Below are 14,224 nucleotides of genomic sequence, written 5' to 3'. Positions count from 1 at the left end.
TTTGATATGTGCACAAACAACTCACCCGCTCAAACACATAAACTGGCATCCTCAACAGCGATCTTTGGGGTCAAGGAACGGCAATCATGGCGAAAACAGACTCGGGCCATGGCCGACAGTTGCTGCAGCAAGCAGAGAAGATTCTGCTGCATCCCATACACCCACATCTCATTTCGTACTGCCCAACCATGGACCTCATAGCCTTAGTTACCGATGAGGAGAATCTCGATGTCTACCGAATCAACGGTCAGAGAGCATTTGGGCTGAAGAGAAAGAACGAGGATTTGCACGTCGAAGCGCTACAATGGGAGTTTAATGGCAAGAGCATCGCTGTCAGTTGGAGTGACGGGAGCACGGACTTGGTTAGTGCTGAGACGGGCAAGGTCACGCACAAAGACGTCATGTTGCCAGAGGTTGGAGGAGCTGGTGGTAGCATGGCGGACGATGATGCTCCGGTCAGAGTAAGGTGTATTGGTTGGGGTCTAAATTTCATCAACGTCGAGACTGTGAAGAAGCGAACAGGGTTGAAACCGAAGAAGGCAAACAGCAGTGCACCTGCTAAGACTAACGTCTTTGGCGATCCTACAACTGAGGAATGGGATGCATTCAAGGACGATACCACATTAGAGGACTTCCTGCAGCGACAGCCAGACTTCCAGACGTTGGATATTGCGCCCGATTTACCGGATCAGCTTGCTATGGTGGATATTGAGGCGCTGCTACCTAAACTTCCTGCAATACCCTTACCACCAGCGTTACCATTTATGCGCATCTCACAAGCGGACTCCGGAGCGTTTAGTTCGCAGGCTGAGGCAGACTCACTCCTGCACTCGCATCACCTGAAAGATCACAATTCCGTCGATATGTTCATTCGACTGACCGACCGCGGGACTGTCCATCCTTCTATTTACGACTCGCTCGAAACAGTAAACGTCCAGCTACCCAGAGCTTGGGACATTTCGAGCACACCGTTACTTCATACAAGCCACCCGTACAGTTGCACGCATAGCCTCCTCATGCAAACAACATCCGCTACCTCGCCCCAAAAGAAGAGCATAGTCTACGTTCCGCTAACATTGAACTTTATTCCCTTAGCAGGTATCTACCTTCATCTGATCGCGGCAAAGACTTCACAGCTCCAAAATCTCCTGCTATACATCACGCAGACCCTTCAACGCATCCGTGCCTTCTTCAAGCACGCTCAAGACCTCCCTCGCAAATTCATGATGAACATTAGCGAAACACTCGAGGAGAAAGAACTCGGCGACCTCGTCACCAACCTGTTTCACACTGCATGCACAGGAAACTGCAACCCAGTCCTCAAAGAATGGCTCGTCGATGAACTCGCAGAAGCAGGACATAAGCGTTGGGACACTACTGTTACGACATCTTTCACGACGCTTCTGGCGCTTCTGCATGAGAATCTCATCCCCGCACTCGATCGTTGTTCTATCGTTATCTCGCGTCTGCGCGGCCTTGCACAATTCCACGATCAAGAATGGATCTTCAGTGGGCCAATGAGCGAATTCTCTGCGTTGTTGGAGACGTTGAAGAATATGCGCCTCCTCGCACATACGGCTATGTTGTATGCATCAGAAGAGAAGAGACAGTTCCACAACTTCAGTAAATGGCTAAGGTTCACGATTGACTTTGAGGCTACAGAGCTGGAATCGCAGTCCAGGGCTGAGATGGAACAGCGCGATCCAGGTGTTGACGTTTCACAGGTTTTGGCGTATATCCAGTATGGACTTACCAAGTCTGACGTTACGCCGTTCTTTAGGCCCGAGGTGCAATTGGATCCAAAGGCTAAGGGGAGAGAAGCGGCGAGCTACGAAGATACGAAAAAAGCCGTTGAATTACTGAAGGAAGGTGCGACGTTCAAAGAGGAGGCATTGTGTTTAGAACATGTTCTTGGGCACCTGAGTACAGGGGTAATGGGCCTGCTGAAGCAGATTAGTAGATGGCAGGAAGCGAACATACAGATGAACTCTGGTGTTGTTCTTGAAAATCTTGGAGAGACAGATGAGATAAGTACACTCGACATGAGGATGGTGTTTGAGGTAAGCCCTTCTTCCCTGTTTGAAAATCATTGAAAATTCGCGGATGCTGACCTACCATTTTAAGCCGTCAACGTCCTCAGATAGCATGAGCACATATGTTGCACTCTCATCCCTGTCATCACCTACCACACTGCATGTCCACCGCTTATCCGATACGCAAAGTATATCCAATGTACGTAAGGACATATCAGCCTACGCCATCTCCACTCTTGACTTCTCGTCTGCTTCTATGTCTACCAAAGACGCCAAGGTCCTAGACGCCAAATTCGCAGACGACTCTTCCCTTCTTATCCTCCTGCAAGTTCCGTTGGAAGATAAAACGATGTCGAACGTCATCGTTTCTCTACCTTACACACTTGGCGTCAATAGCATGTCTCACGAGCATCCCATCGTCACTTACACACCACTTCCACACGCATCGGTACAACAGCATCTCCTTCCGCAGGGCACATCACCGCCTTCACTGTCGCGCAACAACATAGCGATAACGCGCGAGACGATCGAAAGACATACGAGACATGTCTTTGAAGGCCGGTTCACACCGTTGAGGTTAGAAGTCAATGGCAGGAAAGGCAGGAGGGTGATTGTAGTGTTGGGTAGCGACAGGAAGCATTACAGAGTGCTGGACATGGACTTTAGGATGAAAAAGGACAGGGATGGCAGGGATGATGCTAGTTGGAATGGGAGTGACAGTGAAGCGGAAGATGGAGATGGTGATGTCAGTATGGGTGGGGCATAGATGGTCTCGACATGTAATAACAAAAAAACCATGACAGCACAGGAACAATCAGAGGCAAACGTCGGAAGTTCAGATCAGATACATTTTTCGGAATCACATTCCCTAAAGGACCTATCATGCATGCAAGCCATAGTAGAAGAAAGCCTAGCTTGCCGAGAAGTTTCCATTTCGTTATAACGCCCGGCCACCCGCATGTAGAGGTATGGAGAGAATAACCGACCGCATCTTTGTCGTTCCTATCGTAGACCAACGCCACCAGATCACAAAGCACCACTCTAGTCCTTTGTCTTCTGGGTACCACGGAGCAGACCTGTCCTCCGCGCGGCAATGAGACCGGCCTTTTGACCCTGGGTGGCGTACCGGGAGATGGTCGAGGCTTTACCGATATGCTGGTGGTTACCACCACCGTGAGGATGGTCGACGGGGTTCATGGCAACACCACGAGTCCTGGGCCAGCTGTTGCGCTTGGCAGCGAACTGTCGTGTGTTAGCGATGCTCTTCTGAGCAGACCGTGATTATGCATACCTTGTGCTTGGCACGCGACGCCTTCATGAGAGGCTTGTCTGTGCGGCCACCACCAGCGACGATACCGACCATACCACGGCACGAGCTGGGGAGGACCTTCTTGGCACCAGATGGGAGCTTGACACGGGTCTTGCCCTCATCAGGGTTGTGGCCGATGACGGTAACGTAGTTACCGGAGGTACGGCCGAGCGCACCACGGTCACCGTTCTTGTCCTCGACGTTGGTGAGAACGGTACCTTCAGGGACGGAAGCGAGGGGGAGGACGTTGCCGATGGTGAGCGCAGCGTTCTTTCCGGCGTAGATGAACTTTGCCATGTTAGATGTTATCCCATTTCCAGCAGCCCAGAATGCGCCAACTAACCTGGCCAGTGTACATGCCCTCGTTGGCGATGAAGGTCTCGGTGTTGTGCTTGAACTTGTAGGGGTTGCGGAAGGTGACCCTGGCGAGAGGAGCGCCTGTGGACGAAATGGTTAGAAAATGGCCCCAAAGTCCAATTCTCGCACTGGGTACTCACCACGACCAGAGTCGTGGACAATCTCCTTTACGACACCCCGGATGTATCCATTGCGCTCAGCCTGCACCCATTAGCCCTCTGTTCCCAATATGTTTCCAAATTTCGCGAATTGTGCGGGCGGCGAACGTACGAAGTCGAGCGTGCGGAACTGGGCGGGGTTCTTGTTCAGGCGGGTGTTGGCCGTGAAGATAGAGCCGCGACCCTTACGTTGGTTGCGAATGACCCTACCCATGACGACGGTGTTGATGTGAGTTGGTTGTCGGTCGTTGGAGTTCACAGAGAGGAATATGGTCAGTCGCTTAGCGAGACACAATTTCGAACGTGTGTGGGGCTAGCCGTTTGCGCACTAGCGTAAGAGCCTCCAGCTTAGGAGCGACAGAGCAACAAGGCCGTCGTCAGCATCATCGCAAAAGTCTTCTTTTTCCCACATGTGCGCAAACGTCTCAAAGCAAGATTCTATACATGTTTCGTTTCCATATTCTCTAGATTGTTTCTCAGCACGCTGCGCCAGCTTTCGTTCCTTCGTTCTCTCCTTGGACTACCCGGTTAGCACGTTGCGCATGCAGAAGAAATATTTACATCTGCCACCGTATCCATGATTGTCTGTTGTAATGGAACCATATGCATCATCTCAGTTCTGTATATCCTCATGCCCGCACCCGTATGAACTGTTCAGATTGTAGCTACTCCACCCTTACACTCACTTTCAGTTCTACTCTTCTCTGCAACAAACAATTTCTCGATAGACTCAACCACCATCAAACTTCTCGTTCGGAAGCCAGTTTCCTCTATCCTGTCCCTGTTTAGCTCAAGTCTCTTCGTCTCCCAGGAATTCAAAAGTCACTTCGTCTCGCCCCTCGAATCAAACATCAAGTCACATGTAGCAACGGAAAGTTGTTTTGCTGTGTGTCCTCAGGACAACAGAACCAGGATAGTTGTTTATATGTAAAAGTGCAATATGTACATGCAAGGGGTATGTCAAGACCCCAAAGAGAATCGAAATCGAAAGGAACGAACAGAACCAAGAATCTACAACAAGAAAGCCACCAACAGCCAAACATCTTCCTCCTCAACTCAACCACTGCGTTGCGCCAATAGCCAGTCTCCTTGTTATCGGCACTCAGTGCCTTGTCTCATAGTCGAGAATCTATGAGCCAGTGATGGTGTACTGGGACTTTCCAGCGGCGTTACCCCAGCCTTCGGTAGCAAGAGTCTGGTAGTTGTGCTGACCCAAGTTCATGCCGAGCTTGGCCCAAGCGTCGAAGTGGCACTTGGTGGTAACAGTGCCGCTGCCGGGCCTCTTGTTAACACGGTTGCTGATGTACTGGGTGAAGGTGGTAGTTCCCTGGATGGAAGGCTGGTTGACCTGGGTGTGCTTCCAGATGTCGTAGACGGAGCCGTCGCAAGTGACCTGGCCCATCTTGGTGCCCTGGGCGGAACCGGCGCCGTTGGAGGTGTACTCCTGGATGTAGTACTCGATCAAGGGACCGGTAGTCCATCCGTAGACGGAGACAAGGACGGTTCCTGCCGAGGGGGAGGTGGAACCCTGGAAGTTGATCTTGCGGGTTGTGCCCTTGGTCCAGCCCTTTCCTACGACGAAGTCGCCGGCGTTGGAGAAGTTGACTGAGTAACCGTTGTTGGTGGGGGAGAACTGAACGTTGCCGGAGGTCTTGTAGTTCTGGTTGTAGTCTTGGCGGGTGGCAAGAGCCTTGCTTCCAAGCTCGAAGTCAGGGACATCGGCAGTGGGTGCGGCGTAGGCAGAGCCGGCGATGGCGCTGAGGCCGAGGACGAGAGAGCTGAAGGCAACCATTTTGAGGAAAGTTGAGTTGTTGGAAAGAACGTCAATTGGTAAGAGAAGAGAATGGAAGTGAAGGATGCTTGTGTAGATGAGATGAGAAGCTTGGTGGTGAGCTTATTCGTCCTTCCAAGCCCTTGGTCTATATACAACAGAACGGTTAAAAGGCTGTAAACACATGGCACCAAACATATTGCGATTGTTTCAAGGTCTATCACCGAAGCCTCGCCACTGTTCCCCTGTGCCTATCCAGATGTGAACGATGTTCCCGCGCCCCGGGGATGAGCAGTCCCTCATTCGGACGGACCCTGGACATCTTAGATCCTCAGACGAATTCCACCAGTAGCGCAAATGAGCAGTACCCCCGATTAATTAAGCTCCGTCAAGCTACGGTAGATACATAAAGTGTTCTGTGGGGAAGCCTACCATTCATGCACCACGATGCATGGATCGTCGTGCTTATTCCCCTCGGCAAAAGCTTGGAGAGGCTTGGATACCCTTGACCTTCCTGCTATGCGAGCCAACATACCGCCGGCTATTATGGGAAGCATTGACGCGTTCTGTTACCACAGCATTGCTGTAGTTTTTTTTCTACTGTACATGCGGTGTAGAAGAGGGGGAGATGGGTCATGTGTACCTGTGCTTACCCCTTCGAGGCAAATCTTGACGTGGCGTCTTCCGATAGCCCTTTGGGCAAGGCGCGTCAGGGCGGCCACTAGAGAAGCCGAAGAAGGTGCCGGCGGGAGGATGCGAAAGGTTGATGGGAAGAAAGTTTGGATGACATGAACGGTGTTCGGTCAGTACCCAGGTAGGTACGCAATGAGGTACTTTCTTTGCACGTCTGTTGATACCTATCTGACTCCTTCGTTGTACCTTCAAGGTTCAAACGCCTTCTATTACGACCTTGACACCAAAATAGAAAGTAATTATGCGACCCACTATGAAACAAGCCTCAAGGCATGAATCGCCTATCCCGTCTTGTTTCTTAGGCACAGTCTGCGCATGAGACAGCACCACAAATCATGACGTTATACACCAGTGTCACATCTGCTCTTCTGCCGGTAATAACATCACGGTAGAACGCGTGAAACAACAGCATGCATCATCTCGTTAACAGCCGAAGAACCCAGATAATAGTCCGCGGGGTGTAACCAGGACAGCCGGTCAGAGAGAGCGAGAAGGATACAGTGGTGCGGGTGAACGCATCGGTACAACTGAAACATGGCGTGTCCGTCTCAGAAACATCCTTTCATCTCCGATGATGTTCTGGACTTAACATCCACAAAATGGTCTAGAATGACGAAATCTTCCATAGACTACGCCACTGTCAGTGAGATGAAGAGCACATGACGACAAGGCACGAGTTTAAGCGGTATGATCATAGCAATTCCGCGTGAGCAAAAATCCGGGTTCAATAGCCTAACTCTTGAGGCCGGTCCGTAATGGCGCCGTGACGCCGATGTGCAAGCCCGATGCACCCACCGCCAGATATAATGCAAGTATAAGGTATGTACAGCGAACAGAAAGCGCAGGTATGTCGCTTGTCCTCAAAAACGCTCATGACAGCATAGCAAAACGACCCGACCCATGCGTCTATCATCTATCTTCGCGTAGCCTCGATAGCTTTCTCCAAGCCAACGATCCTCAAACTCTTGCCTCGGCCAAGTTTACCACTCATCAAGCCAGCTGCAGGAATGAGCTTGTCATCCCAGTGACGGAAAAGGACCTTCATGTCGCGAGGTACACCTTCTAGTACAACCGTAGTAACGGGCATGAATGGACGGTCTTCCTCTGACACAGCGAGCATACCGTAGGCTTGCGCGAACATTAGGGCAGTGGAGAATGCAGGCGCTTGTGTGCGAGACAAAGGACCAACAATTCTGCGAGCCATTAGTGAACTGTATCTTAGAATGCAGTAACGAGATAACTCACATGTACATCTCGAAGAACGCGTCAAGTACATATACGTTCTCCGGCTCCAGATCCCTCTGAGAGAAGGGCATAATTTCTTTGACTTCGGTCTTGACAGCACCTTGCGGCGTCTTGGGCGTAAGCGGCGTCTGTGGCCTCTGTTCAGCAGCGTTCCAAGATGGTCTTCGCAGCAGCGGTGCGAAAAAGGAGCTGCTCACCTGGAGTGCTTGGCCCCATCCTGCCGGCTGGCCAGTCGTTTGTTCGATCTTGTAGAGACGTACGCGGTACTTGTCGGATGTGGCCTTGTAGCGCCAATGGTCTGCTGAGCGGGGAATGGCGGGTCCCTTTGCTGGGACTTGAGGGGGAGGGAATGTGTTGTTGAGGAAGCTTGGAGGTTCGGCGCCTTCATCAATCTCGTTGTAGTCACCAGTAGGCGCGAGGTCCATGCCCATAAGACGTGCACCAGATAGCTCCTCAGCAGAACAGCCGCGGCCCTTCCAAAGAAACACCTTGGCAGCCGAAGTGGAGACAAGGTAGGGGAAGGCGGAGCATAGGCTCTTGAGTGAGAAATCGACTTCGTCAAAAGCAAGGTGTCCAAGATGGCGGCGACCACAGAGCATGAATTCCTTCGCCGCTGGCTTTGCACCACGTCTTGTGATGACAATACCGCCCAGGGCTTCGAAGAAGTTGGGTGTCTCTTGACCTTGACGTATGACTAGAAGCGTGCCTTGATTTTGACGTGCATGGTTCTTTGCGAAGAGTTGTACATCTTCAAGCGTAGGCTCTGCTACACCATTGCCAGCCCACAAGTAGACATTAGTATGCCTAACACCCCTTGCGTCATCATAGACGTGCGTGCACAGATACATTGAATCCTGGAACAGGATATGCTCTTCTTGAACAGGCACAGCTGTGAGTCTACCATCGCCAGTTACTTCTTGGATCTGCTTGCGCAACGTACGTATCTTTCCAGATGGACCTAGGTCAAGCGGCGGAGATTTTAGTGTGTACATAGTATCGATGTTGTCGGGCAGCTGGCCTTCAGTCACAGGGGCTTCATCGAAGAAGTCTGCGAACATCCCATCGTGTTTTGGGAGAGTCGGTGACACAATGGAAGGCTCAGAGAATGGTCTATTTGCGCTTCCCGGCGGTGACATAGGTGCGTTTTTGGGTGGTTGAGGACTGGATTCTCGTGATCGAGACGCGACGAACCCACCCAAGCTTCCTAAGCTGAAGCCTAGCCCGACAGGTTTTGGCTTCGGTGGCAGAGGCTTGGATTCAGTCGGTGATTGTGAGTTTGATTGCGGCGGATCGGGCAGAGCCTTGGTGCCTGACCCCGATGAGCGAATCAAGCCGGCGTCCTTCATTGCAGCTTGTTCGTCTGCTTGTGTAGGGAGTTTGATCGGAGACCTGACTCGTGGTGGAGCGGGCGACGAAGAAGCTGAGGACCTGCCCCATAGTGTGGTAGCGCTCTTGACTGATGAGAACGTAGTCTTCTCAGGCGAAGGCTCATCCTTCGCCGGCGAGATCTCCACATTGGGTGTTGAAATCTCCCGAAGTGGTGTCGACCTGGGACTCTCTGCTACTGGCTTGCTAGGCAACGTTGGTAAAGGACGCGAGAATCGAGAATGAGGTGTGGCTGGGGAAGACGTGGGTGAGGCCGGCTTTGGTGATTCAGTTTGCTTGGGCAAAGGTGACTTCTGCGGCGTATTGTATGACCCCGAGACTCGTCTTTCGAACTCCAGAGACGTTGGCTTCTTGGGTATTCCTGGCGAGGAAGGCTTCGGTGAGCTGATAGACTCCGGTCGAGGCGAAGGCTTGGGCAAGACCTGCGGATCAGAAACCGTTCGATCTAGTTCCGAGGACTCTGACTTCTTGGGAGGCTCTGGGGGTGACGCTTTGGCGAAGGCTCCGGAAGAGATGCGCGCTGATTTGGCTGGGGTAGCAGGCTTATCAGTCGAAGACTGTCTGGCTGGCGTCCTGGCTACTGGTCGCTCCTCTGGTTTTCCGTTAGTCTTGGAAGGCTCAGAGCTAGGAAGGACATGCTCTGGTTTGGCCGAGGGAGCAACGGTAGCAGTAGGTACCTTCTCTTGAGCCTTCTCTTGAGTCTTCTCCGGTTCGGCAGTGGTGGGTTTCGAGGCGGGTGCCCCTCGCTTCGGTCCGCGAGCACGACCCTTAGTCATGTGTTGCAGCTCTGGAGCAGGTCCCGTCTTCTCTTCCTGCGCAGACCTGGTAGGAGACACGTCTACCTCAGCACTTGATGTAGACTTGTTCATCGCAAGAGGAGGTGGGCCTCGAGCGAGCATACCAGCTAGAGCAGGGTTGAATCGACCCGCGAGCTTGCCAGACATTGCTGGCTCTTTTGTCGTGGAGGCGGGTGCGGGTTGTGCTGGCTTGTCGTTAATGACAGGCCTGTTCGCCGCTAAACTCTTCCTCCTCATCAGAGCTTCCGGAATGGGCTCTGGTTCTTTCGGTGCAGCAGCTTTCGGGTCACTATCTGCTCGGTTTAAGACCTTCTTCTTTGCAATAGCCTCTGGCGTCGGAGGGGATGGTTTGGATGCACTGTCCGATCTCTTCAGCGCTGAGCCCTCTTCTTGAGCCTTGTCAAATATGGTAGATTTCCTCTTGATGAGGCTCTCCCTGAACTCATCTTTTCGAACTGTAGGCTTTGGGCCACCGGTTATGTTAAGAGCGCCTTTGCCTCGTGTAATGTTCTCCTTGAGCACATCTGGCGCAACATAGTTCTTGGTCTCAGCCTTCCTTAATCTGCCAAACACGTTCTGTAATTCGTTGACCTCTCCCTCCTTCTTTGAATTATCAGGAGGTGGCCGGCGCGGCTTCAATCCAGCGCGGAAATCTTTCTTAGGTGGTGTTTTCGGCTTCGAAGCTGGGAGACCACGTCCAGTGTCCTGGTTGAATCGTGACGCTACTGGTTTGGATTCTACTGGTGTCGGTGGTTGTTCAGCTGGTGGTGGTGGTGGTGGTGGTGATGCTGACTTGGTAGAGACAGGAGCAGTTGCTTCGGTAGCAGCCTGCTCGAGGGTGTCTTTTGCAGCTTCAGGCTCAGTCGCCCTCGGTGATGTCTCGGCTGCGGGCTTGTGTTCTTCTTTTTTGGTGAACAAGGGCTTTGGTGCCAATGCAGGTGTAGGACTCGGCGACGCTTCTTTGACAGTCTCCATCTTCTTGGGCTCTGCAGACTCTTCTTTCTTGGGAGACTCGGGCCTGCGGAGGCCTACAGGTTTCAATTGTATGTCTTTTATAGGCGACGTGCGACCCGACCCAGTCGGCTCTCCGAACGAGCTACCCTTGCCTAGGTCCACACTGCTACGCTGTTGCTTGATGCGATTGATTTCTGCCATCCACGCGGGTTGCGCTGGTGCCGATTGCTTCGGCTTGGGCGACTCTGGCCTGCTCAGCGCGCTCTCGAGCCAGGTCGACTTTGTAGGGCTCCACCGCTTCGAGGGGCTCGGGGGTGAGAAATCGTCTTGCAGTGCGTCTTTGTCGCTAAAGGTCGACGCAACAGACTTGGCTCTGCTATGACGGTGAGGCAGGGCAGGCTTGACGAACTCGTCTTTGGTTGCGCTGTCCTTGTCGGCCCCGGTTATGGTCGCATTGCTGTAGCTGGAGGCCGGACGCGAGGAGGAAGGCTCGATGGAGTTGTCTCTAGTCAAGTTAGGTCGCTCAAGGCCGGAGATTGAGCCATAAACGCTCCCACGGTTGCTCAGGGTTGAGTTTTGCCTGCTCAGAACTGGCGGTGTCTGCGTGCTCCACCTCTTGCTTACGCTATCGCTTCGCTTGAGCATGGCACTTTGCACGAAGCCGCCCATGCCCTTGGTAGGCGACGCTGATCGCTCCCGTTCGGGCGAGATTCTCCCTTGGGTTGGTGACATGGCGAGGGCGCGTGCGGCACGTTCGCTGTCTCCACCATCGATCGACGAGTCTTGTTCGGAAGGCGGGGCGAACTTTTGGGAGTCGAGTGTTGGAAGGTGCGACCGTCCTTTGGCGAGAGACTCTGCATCGCCACCAGAGACGGATGTGTTGGAGGAGAAACGGTTGCTCATCGTGGCGCTGCCTCGCACGGAGCCAGCCCGAGAGCCGGGCGAGCTGGAGCGTATGCCTTCTGTAGGCGGACTACTCATCTCGGGCTCTACAGTAGACTCGCGTGACATGCCTGGCAGTTGCCGCCTGCCCGACACTGAACCTGTCTCTGAAGCGGCATCATCCTGGTTTTTCCTGAAAGCCGCCGACCCCCTTCCGCCCTCTGCTGATTGCCGGAAGAAGTTTGGATCCTTGGCGCCTAACGATGCGGCAATGGAGCTTCGGGACGGGTTGGCCTCGGGCGAGGACGGTGGTTCGGGTGTGTTGCTGTCAGAAGCTCGTTCGGGCGAGCGTGAGGCGACTGACAGAGGTCGGCGTATGCTGCCCGACTTGGGCCTCTGGTTCCACGATAATGTGCCTGAGCGACCCAATGCTGCCGCGCTGGTAGCCGGTTTCTTGGGTTCTGTGTCCTCGAGGGTCGCCGTCGTGGGAGAGCTCGTGAGGCGCTGCAGCGATTCGTCGCGTCCCGTGTCTTGAGCGGGAGGGCTCATGGTAGGTGTGGGCGTGCTAGCAGCCTTTTCCTGTACCATTCGGGGAGTGGCAGTGGCAGAGCGCGGTGATTGGGGAGTATATGGCTTGTCGGGGGAGATTGAACGGGCTCGCTCTGTTTGGGAAAACATCAGTCGTGAACGAGTCTAACGGATTCAAAAACAAACCTGCTCTCCGCGCTAGTCGCTCGCTGCGTCCTTGTATCAGCTCCTCCTCGAGCTTCTTGACGCGCTCGGCATCCTCGCGGTCTCGTTGGTCGCCTAACCGTTGAATCCGCTGCACGAACTCGGAGGGATCGATTTCCTTACTGTCCTCCGACGACATGGTGGTGTGGGCGATGAGAAAGCTAGGCAATCACAGGCCAATGTGCGCTACGGGAGTTATGCGCAAGGGTTGAAGATGCTCGGCAGTGAAATGAATCCCAGACGGATCTTGAGCTAGACGGTCGTTAATTTGCTTCGACTCGGTTATGTCATTCTTGGCTGCAAGTGCTCGCATGTGTTTCAGACGGGATGTAGACGCAAGGCTGGCGGGCAGACGGCATCAAACGAGCGAATGGCGAAGAGAGTGGCAGAGAGAAAGTAGGATGCAGGTCGTGAAGATGGCCTCGATGGCTGTTTGTTTATGCTATCAGCGTTCCAGCTGCGGCCAGTTGACGCCAGCTCCACAATTGGGCGGTTGGAACTTGTCATTCGACTACCGTTGCACTACCCGCATCGAGCCTTTGGGCTGCCTTGCCCCTTGCAACCCCGATGCATGCCGACACTCTTCAATACAGGAAGAGTCGAGCCTTTGCATCCTGTACCACCCACTCAAGACCTTCCTGCAGGTTCATTCCCGTCATGGCACTGCAGGTCATAACGTGCCATTTGTGTGTCTTGATGGCGTCGAGTCGCAGTCCCTGTACGCCACCGTTAGCATTGGCCCGCCAACCAAGCTCAACATGTTCGTAAGCCGTCTTCAACCCACCTCACAAATCTCGTCTTCCGTCATGGATCCGGGAACGTCGCTCTTGTTTTTGAAAACTAGCAGGCTTGCTCCGGAAAGGCGCTGCTCTTGTTAGTCGATCATCAGGAGGGATCATGCTTGTGCGAACCTCTTCCAGCAGCAACCCCGCCAACTCGTTCCGACAATCGTCTATTCGCTCGCGGTCGGTTGCATCAACAACCCAGATGAGCGTGTCTGTTTTCTCGAAATAGTTCTTCCAGTACGTGCGCAACGTCTTCTGGCCGCCGACATCCCCTGCTTTGTCAGTACAGCATTCTCCGGAGACATGCAGTTGCATTACATATATTCAGTTTGTATCTTTCCCGTTAGTTTCGTTCCGCAGGCTGGGCCATTGTACATACCCATCATACTCAATCGTCTTGATGATAAAACCGAGTGTAGGACTGACGCTGTTTACATCTTCGTTCATGATCTTTTTCACTATAGTCGTCTTTCCTGCATTGTCAAGACCACTGACGCGGTGAGCTTTTGGTATGGAAAACAATCTTGAAATAGATACGCACAGCATAAGAATGCGCATCTCCTTGTCCTTGAGACGCGCTTTTCGCAATATCGACAGCATTTTGTGCTTTTCACTTTCCAAGTTTGGTCTTGTTCGTTAGGCAGTCATTGGGATGAGTGGAGCTCACCAGTCAAGCGGCTAAACTGTTTACGGACGCTTGCACACGACAGCATGTCATGCTACAGCACCAACGTCGTAACCACGTCGCTTTTTAGAAAGCATGGCCACAAATTTATCGAATTCGGTAAATTACATGGCATGGAGTGGAAGGGGGCGTGAACAGAGCATTCCATCAAAGAATCGATTCCCTTTTCTTCATCATCGTCTGCGCGTGTTTGCTGTCTCAAGGACACTGAGTTTGTCTCGATTTTCCAACAGTAATCGTACCTATACTGCTTGCAAAAACTGCCTTCCTTCCTTGTTGTGCACTATTACCAGCCACGTGGGATGTGTCATAGCAAGACATAACTCCAGAATGGGAAGGAGGTGAGAGGGAATCGGCTTGCTCTCACCCAACACACTAGGCAGCTTCGGCGATGAAGCTATAGAACACTGAACCAAGGGCTTCAGAAATCAAGGTTC

At 52.8% G+C, this 14,224-nt stretch overlaps 5 protein-coding genes across 5 annotated transcripts; 1 reads left to right on the top strand and 4 right to left on the bottom strand.

Moving 5' to 3' along the window:
• Window positions 1–86: 86 nt before the first annotated feature.
• Window positions 87–2,799, top strand: AA0111_g1469 (hypothetical protein; the record flags this gene model as incomplete). Its single annotated transcript, XM_028647131.1, has 2 exons — window positions 87–2,060; window positions 2,125–2,799. The coding sequence occupies 2 exons, from the start codon at window positions 87–89 to the stop codon at window positions 2,797–2,799; spliced, it is 2,649 nt and encodes an 882-aa protein (XP_028510732.1).
• A 275-nt stretch (window positions 2,800–3,074) lies between these two features.
• AA0111_g1468 (60S ribosomal protein) lies at window positions 3,075–4,071 on the bottom strand (the record flags this gene model as incomplete). Its single annotated transcript, XM_028647130.1, has 5 exons — window positions 3,075–3,275; window positions 3,325–3,630; window positions 3,686–3,780; window positions 3,840–3,900; window positions 3,970–4,071. The coding sequence occupies 5 exons, from the start codon at window positions 4,069–4,071 to the stop codon at window positions 3,075–3,077; spliced, it is 765 nt and encodes a 254-aa protein (XP_028510733.1).
• Window positions 4,072–4,986: 915 nt separating this feature from the next.
• On the bottom strand, window positions 4,987–5,649 carry AA0111_g1467 (hypothetical protein; the record flags this gene model as incomplete). Its single annotated transcript, XM_028647129.1, has 1 exon — window positions 4,987–5,649. The coding sequence occupies one exon, from the start codon at window positions 5,647–5,649 to the stop codon at window positions 4,987–4,989; it is 663 nt and encodes a 220-aa protein (XP_028510734.1).
• A 1,585-nt stretch (window positions 5,650–7,234) lies between these two features.
• On the bottom strand, window positions 7,235–12,456 carry AA0111_g1466 (hypothetical protein; the record flags this gene model as incomplete). The annotated part of the gene is made up of 3 exons (XM_028647128.1): window positions 7,235–7,514; window positions 7,567–12,247; window positions 12,300–12,456. 3 exons carry the CDS (start codon window positions 12,454–12,456, stop codon window positions 7,235–7,237), a joined length of 5,118 nt encoding a protein of 1,705 aa, XP_028510735.1.
• Window positions 12,457–12,901: 445 nt separating this feature from the next.
• AA0111_g1465 (hypothetical protein) lies at window positions 12,902–13,702 on the bottom strand (the record flags this gene model as incomplete). The annotated part of the gene is made up of 5 exons (XM_028647127.1): window positions 12,902–13,033; window positions 13,102–13,182; window positions 13,229–13,374; window positions 13,421–13,437; window positions 13,482–13,702. The coding sequence occupies 5 exons, from the start codon at window positions 13,700–13,702 to the stop codon at window positions 12,902–12,904; spliced, it is 597 nt and encodes a 198-aa protein (XP_028510736.1).
• Window positions 13,703–14,224: the final 522 nt, after the last annotated feature.

Source organism: Alternaria arborescens, assembly GCF_004154835.1.
Source record: "Alternaria arborescens strain FERA 675 chromosome Unknown contig_3, whole genome shotgun sequence".
NCBI classification, from domain to species: domain Eukaryota; kingdom Fungi; phylum Ascomycota; class Dothideomycetes; order Pleosporales; family Pleosporaceae; genus Alternaria; species Alternaria arborescens.
Note: the sequence above shows the minus strand (reverse complement) of the source record. Positions and strands in the feature narration are given on the sequence as shown.